General features: G+C 29.6%; 1 protein-coding gene across 1 annotated transcript; it reads right to left on the minus strand.

Moving 5' to 3' along the window:
* Nucleotides 1-6445: 6445 nt before the first annotated feature.
* LOC133696991 (FCS-Like Zinc finger 15-like) lies at nucleotides 6446-7457 on the minus strand. Its single transcript, XM_062119303.1, has 2 exons — nucleotides 7039-7457; nucleotides 6446-6907 (listed from the first exon to the last, which is right to left on the minus strand). The coding sequence occupies exons 1-2, from the start codon at nucleotides 7260-7262 to the stop codon at nucleotides 6700-6702; spliced, it is 432 nt and encodes a 143-aa protein (XP_061975287.1). The 5' UTR covers nucleotides 7263-7457; the 3' UTR covers nucleotides 6446-6699.
* Between the last annotated feature and the right edge of the window lie 383 nt (nucleotides 7458-7840).

Genomic DNA, 7840 nt, shown 5'->3' on the forward strand with positions numbered 1-7840 from the left:
TGCATGCATCCAGCGCCCTCGTTGCCTCATCGAGTTAAAATAATTTTGGGATTCTCGACCACCGCCCTAGCGGCCATTGTCTGCTTCTTCCCACCACAGTTGAATTCCTCGTTCACCTACAATGGTGTCATCACCTTCTGTGACGCATAGTTGAATTCCTCGATATTCTTTCTATCTTTCTTTTCTCTTTCTTTCTTGGAATTTACATCGGCCCTTCAATCTTTTAAATCAGCTACTAAACTTTTTTTTATTTAGACTGTACAACTGCTTTTACATTTACGATGCAACAAGTATAGTAAGCTATTGGGTAATAAATCAAACTATATTTTATATTGCAAAATTTATTAAAAAATTGAGTTTAAATATAATTTTTTTAAAGTAGTTTTTATATGTTTTTTAATTGAATTTCATAATTGTTTGTTTTTGCGTTTTAAAAACGCTTTTGAAAAAATTTAAATTTTATTTTATTTTTTTCTTTACTTCATATTAATATTTTTTTTGTGTTTTTAAATCATCTTGATGCGCTGATATCAAAAATAATTTTTTAAAAATAAAAAAATTATTTTAATACATTTACAAGTAAAAAACACTTTGAAAAGCAACCACAACTACACTTCCAAACACAAACAATTATATATGTTTTTTTGCTGCACATAAACTTCATCCAACCAATTTTTACCAAACACGTATCTAAATCCACCTAGCCATCCTTTTTTTAAACCACACACACAAAAGTTACCTAACAAAACAAACATACTCTAGTCTTTGTTCATTTAATTATTATTTATTTTATTTGATATTATTTGAAATTAAAATTTTATTTGAATTTTATTTTCATTCAATTTCTTGCTTTGTCAGATTCAATTCCTTTTCTGTTTTATTGATATTTATAAGATTAACCATAGTCATATTGCCATCCTGATTACCAATTGAAACCTAATTCGTCATCTATGACAACAATTACCGTGTTATTTCTACTACATCGTCGTTTTTGACATTACTGCTAGTTAATATTTTACTATTTCATAGCTATAAACTATGTTTCACTCACACAACTACACACAATTAGAATTAGATATTGACTATAATAGTTGTTCGTGACGAAGTTATTAATTTTGGTGAGCAAACCTAGTAATTTGCCGATGTAGCTTCTAGCTCCGTTTAGCTTCCAAATTAAATCAGGTGAGACACGATTGATTCAGTAAATTCATATAAAATTCAGTTATTTCAATTAAAATCTTGTTTGATTTTTCTTTAAATCAAGACAACATCATTTTAATTTTTTTAATAAAAATATTAAAACAATAATATTTTAGATTAATTCAAGTTAACTCGTTCAACCCTTAACTTGGAACGAATCTTACAAATTAAAAAGTTGAATGAGGATGAAATTGAAAAAAAATATAATTTCATAAATTATCTCAAATAAAATAAATAATAATCAAAATAATAGAACTCAAATCTAAAAAATAAAATAAAAATGAAAGATGAAGAAATTAAAATAATAATAATTAATATTTTATAAATTATTTCAAATAAAATAAGCAATAATCAAAAGAATGAGGATCAAATTTAATAGATAAAAAATTTCAATAAGAAAATGATAAGGGAAAAGCAAATAACAATTATAAAAATGAGGATCAAAGTTAATATAAAAATTAAATTTTAAGAGATGAAATTGAAAAATACATATAGCAATCAAAAGTTTGAGGACCAAATTTGATATAATCAGCAAATAATATGATATTTTTAAATTTTTCACAACTTCCGGAAAATGTTTTCCGCCCAAATTTTTCAGGAAAACACTTTCCTAGAAACCAAGTCAAATTTTTTTTTGACTGGAAAATTGATCAACTTTTCTAATAGCGAACAAACACATAAAAATTTAAAAATTAATTTTTTAAAAATTACTTTTTAGAAAACAAACATGATCTAAATCAATAAAATGAAACCATTCAAAGCCTGCGTATAAATTTCTTGAATGCATATGATGTGATTTGACTTCATTTGCATGAAAAAGGTTAAATTTAGAACAGATTGCACATAATACTTCATTATTTGCAGAAGTCAGAGTGACGTTTCATTTGCTTGAGAATCTTTTGGCTGCTAAACATTTAGCCAAATTAAAGTGTTTGTATGGCTCATCAGGCAAATGAGTCTATACTATGTGTCAAAAATATTACGGTCAATAGTTAGATAAGGATTTTTTTTTTTTTAGTTTAACGTAGGTGTTCAGGTTAGCTTGCGCACACCTCAACTAATCCTACAGGCCTTGAAGTTAACGACCATGTAAACCTCCAGTAGCCATCATATAAGCAATCATAAAGCTTTGAACCTGAGATCATAGAAAGAGCAAATCTCTTAGTTCTAAATTTTTACTACTGGATCACCACCTAGATGGTTATTAGATAAAGATATTTGATCTTGAATGTGATGGGTCTTCTTGTTCGGTTCATATTTACTTGGCATTAGAGCGAAACTGATGCATCTATGCTCGAGAGATTCACACTGTGAATCTTCTTTTTTCTTTTTTGTACTTCAGATGGCTGTTACTCAAACAACTTGATAGGTAGCACATCCAACATGTGTGTTAAACAGAGCTTGTGCTAGAGCTTAACTTTTGTTAGAATCAACAAAAAAATATGTAATCAATCAGGGGCATTGTATGTTAAATTCATGCGCAATGGGCTGGTTTAGATCGATACTAAAAGGATGATTATGAATTCTTTTTATATTTATATTCTATTTTAATAAAATTAATAGAATTTCAAATCTACATTCATGTGAAATTCCTGCTATTTTTTATATAATTGCTACAAGATTAATAATTCCATGAACTTGGGCTTAAGGTGTTGACAAAAAAAACATTCATTTTCATGTTTTCATATACAACCCATGAGGGTTAGCATATTCTTTATGCATAAACGGATTTTACACAGATTTAATAGTTCTTCCACTTTGAAGAAAAACTTTTTCATTTGTGTTTCATAAAAAATAGTGAAAGATTGATGGATCATTACCGCGATGATATTTGTTTAATTGTTAAGCCCCCAACCAAATTCAAATAATTTAATGAGGAATTGATAAGGTTTGAAAGGTTTTTTTTTTTTAAAACCTTGAGTAAACATAACATCAACCTTTTCTTAAGGAACGTTTGGGAACACGGATGCGGCTGCGGCTGCGTTCCCAAAAAATTTGAATTTTTTTTTGTTAAAATTTAATATGGTTTGTATGTTTTGGATCGTTTTGATGTGCTGATGTCAAAAATAATTTTTAAAAAATAAAAAAAACATCATTAGCATACATTTTAGCACAAAAAATTATTTGAAAAGCATCCGCAACCACACTGCCAAACACTCTCTTAGTTTCATCCAACAGGAATAGATTTCAAGCCTTTTTTTAGTGAAAAATCCTAGGGTGCAGGCGTTAGATTGAAAATATACTTATTTAATGTGGTCTGTTATGATAAGTCTTTTCTTTTAGTGACGATTTCAAAATCATTTTTATTAATAAAAAAATAAAAAAAATCAATGCAAGATTTTAATAATCAAGTCAACGCGTCTTTTATTTTTTGGGATTGATATCACAATGTTCTTAAATAATAAAAAATAATAATTAGGATAATTGATGGCAATAAAAAAAGACAAATAGAGAAGAAAACATATAGTAAAGATAAACTTTTGTAAGAAATGATGCTTTAAGGTGGCATCGTTCTTTTCTAAAGCATAATCAACCCCTTACCTGAATCTTTGGAACCAGTGTATATTTTAGGATCCTTAGTGTCCTTTAATTACTAGGTGGCGACTTCAATTTTCCATGATATATTTTGGCCCCCACCGCAACGTCAATCGAGGTGTGACATACAAGACCAGATGTATTTTATGCTTTGAGCATAACAAGAAGATATCAATCTAATTCAAGTGAGAGTCGCTGAAAGATAGTTAAAAATATTCTTAAATACTGAAGAATATTTTTTTGATCTATAGAAGAGATGAACTAGTAATTCATGGTTATTTAGATGTTAGTTTTCAATAAGATATTGAAAATATAAAATCCAATCTTGTTATATTTTACTCTAAGTAATGGTGTTGTAAGTTAGAAAAGTTTCAAATAACAGACCAAAGTAGATTCCACAACTAAAGCTAAGTATACCTTTTACTTCTGAGGGGACAAAGAAGGTTGTTTGGATTAAGAAATTCATCACTGAACTAGGTATGGTTACTAGCATTGTTGATCTAGTTGCCCTGTACTATGATAACAATGGAGCCATTGCACAAGTAAAGGAACCAATGTCTCGTTAATGATTCAAAGATGTACTTAAATAATTATATTTGATTAGAGAATCTTAGAAAAAAAAAGATGTAAAGATAGAATGAGTACCTAGTGAAGAGAATTTTGCAAATCTTCTTACTAAACCATTGTCCCAGTAAAAATATTATCATCAAGTAGAGTGATATGATATTTGATACATAATTGATTAGCTTTAGTGCAAGTGGGAGATCGTTAGTATATATGCTGTGTAACCAATCAGTTGGTTACACGTGGGATGAATTTTTTTTCTTGTATATATATTTAATTTACTAGTAAAAGCTTATTTATCTTTAATATTCATTAAATATTTTATTAATGAATCTAATATTCGATTAATGAATCTAGAGTAAAGACAAAGTCCATGAGATAAAAATGTTTTGTAAAGAAAATTATAAAGTTGTTATAATTATGATATTCCTATTACATCAAAGCATTATTCCTAAATGTTCCTGGTCAATGCTTTATTAAGACTAGACATTAATTAGAGCTGTTGAGACTGATAAATATTATATTCTTTTTTCCACGAAATAAAGCAGTTGTTCTCATAAACTGAGATATGAAGGATACCTAGAACTAATATGTAGGTGCTTGTTAAATGACATGTACACTAAACTGACTTGCATGAGAATTCTATATGGGAAGATCACATGTGTTTATGAAAAGGCTCGCGTGACGGTGGTGTAAGTGATCCTTAAACTTGATATCTAAATTATCTTATATAAAAAGTGTTATATTTTGATCTTGTTACATACTATCCTAATCAAGAGTAACAAATAGACAGATATTGAGTACAACATGAACTATATGAAGGAATTTAAATAATCAAGAGATGATTCATCACCCTTAGTGAATTAGAAAAAATGTTTCATTTGTTCTCAAATAGTATTGATTGGAAATCCTTATGCAATGTGGAATGAGATTTGAAAAGAGTTTCAAATCTTATTCAAATAATCAATGACTATGGTGTTGAGAACAAACATGATTTGATAGAGAAGACGCACTCTATACTATAATATCTAAATCAAAATATTGTTGATGAAGGGATAATAATTACACTGAGAAACTGGTCACTAAAAAGTTAAGTCAAAACTCTCATGACTTTTTTAATATTTGAGGGATCATGACAAGCTGCTAGACATTTTACTTGATTTTCAAATATAAATCAATCAATCATTGAATTGATAATAAATTAATTTATTTAATCATATTTTATTTAGGATTGTGATTTATATTTGGGTCAACTTATCAGGAAGGTTTAAAAGAGTTTAGGAGATTTTTCACTGATGTTTGTGTGGATTACCGTTAGAGACTAAACATTTGAACGATTTGTGGTTTGCAATAAACCAACCTTGAAGTAAACATTCAAAGATGGAAAGAATATTCAATCTTCAAGTAATCTTTACATAAACCTTAAATAACTCTAGATCTATCTAACAAAAACCCTAGATCTATCTAACAAAAACCCTGTAACTCCTAAAAACAAATTAATTTTAACATTTTATCTGCGTACATGTGTTTCGGAAAACTCAAGACCTGATCCACCAGTGTTCTCAAATAGTACAAATGTGTTCCCCTCTCAGTGCGTAATCCATCGTATCCCCTCCACAGCTATACTAAAATGCGCATATCAGAAGAATCCAACATTTTAACCAAGTTCCATTGTTCTCTCATCCTAGCTCTTGTGAAAGAAATCGAAAGACATCTTAAACTCTGAACAAGACCAATCACTCGTGTCCGGTGTGGTTGTAAGTAAGATAATCACGTATTTTACAATTATTGATGTCTATATCATCAATAATGAGTGAGCTTAACATATAAATTAGTAAGTTGATTGGAGTCAATTTTTTTTAATTCTTCATTTAAAACCATATCTTTTTTAAAAAAAACCTAAAATCATTTTAAAAAATAATTAAAAAAAACTCGATCATATAGCACTCAAGTTTTAATCGGGATATATATTGAATTGTTGAGTCATTTGTGTTTTAGCAGGTCAACTACATAACTGATCTTGAAAAAAATTAATTTTAAAAAGATAAATCTATTTATCTTTTTTTAATATATATATATTTGTTTTTGTCCGAAGAAAATGAAAAATCTAATTAACCTAAGTAATTAATAAACTATGAAAAATTGATTCAAAAACCACAATCAATGACCTCGGTGTACCAATTAATCACGTTTAGATGGCCATAAATACATTACTGTCCTTACTTTTTGGGCAAGGAACGCATGGGCTCCATCCATAGATACGTGGGGGCTAAGAACTTATAATTAAATAGTTAAATACCCTCCTGTGCTTCCCAGTTGGAGCAAGGGGACAGCAATGTCATTACAAAAAGCAGCAAGGGCAAAACTGGAAACAAAAGACCTGTATCGTCAAGGCTTTCATCAGTATGCAAAACCACCCTCTCGGTTCCTTGTGCCTTTGCGGTGACGGGAAGCAGCAGTTGAAGAAGTACTTTTAGCAGAAGCAGAAGCAGAAGCACCAGTTGGTTTCATTGCAGCAAATGAGCAGTTCTCTTTCCTCAGTGTCTCTTCTTCATCCAAAAATATCTGCCTGCACCTGCACTCCACACTGCAAAACCCCCTGTCTCCTCTATACTCCACAAATCAAGAATATATTCAAATCAAAAAACGATATAAAGATCTGGGTTCTGTACAAAAACAAGAAAAGATGAAGGCTTGAAGGTTAATAAACACATCAGTAAGATCCAGCGCATTACTTACTTGTACATGTAGATATCCTTGCCAGGCAAGAGTTTCTGTCCACAAAAGAAGCACTGATCAAGAAAAGTGGGGACTGGAAAAGAGAAGCGTGGAGAATGATTTCTAGGAGAAGAAAGACTAGGAGGGGAAGTAGGTTTGTTGTTGATCATCATGGTAACTTTGTTGATAACTTGCAGGGCACTGCCACTCTTTGGGGTCTCCAAAACTATGCTTAAACCCACCATATCTCATTATAAAATCAACCTTCAGAAAAGGATTATGGTTTTGTGGAGGTGAGGGAACAAGATAGTGTTTTTCATTTTTCCTTCTTAATTTAGGAGAGATTATAGGGAAATAAATAGAAGGGAATGGTAAAAAAGGGATGGATTGGCGGGTCCATTCACAGCCAGGAAGAAGAAGAAGAAGAAGATGTACTAGGGACGATTTGACTTGTAGTGCTTGTTATTTGCCACGTACCTGTTTCTAGTTTCCGTTTCATTTTCCATTTTCTTTATTACTCTTCTCTTATCGTTTGTTTTTTTGGCCTTTTCTGTTTTTTTGGACCTACTTTAATATATTTTGAATTCCAATTTACTGCTTCTACTGCCACCATTCAGTTTTCGAGGGTACGTTAAAGTAAGGTTTTTTTTTTTTTAATTATTTTTTATTAAAAAATATTAAAATAATATATATTTTTTATATTTTAAAATTTCTTTTTAAAATCATCAATCATAATAATTCAAAAATACTAAAATAATTAATTAAAAAATTAAAAAAAACAAATTAAAATTCATTCTCAAACACTCCTATTATCTCTCATAAA

The sequence above is a fragment of the Populus nigra genome, chromosome 6 (assembly GCF_951802175.1).
Source record: "Populus nigra chromosome 6, ddPopNigr1.1, whole genome shotgun sequence".
Lineage (NCBI taxonomy): Eukaryota > Viridiplantae > Streptophyta > Magnoliopsida > Malpighiales > Salicaceae > Populus > Populus nigra.

Coding starts and splice junctions, on each gene's coding strand:
- LOC133696991 (XM_062119303.1), bottom strand. CDS start 7,262: ATGGTGGGTTTAAGCATAGTTTTGGAGACCCCAAAGAGTGGCAGTGCC. Junction 6,908..7,038: donor AAGGATATCTACATGTACAA/GTAAGTAATGCG, acceptor TGTGGAGTATAG/AGGAGACAGGGGGTTTTGCA.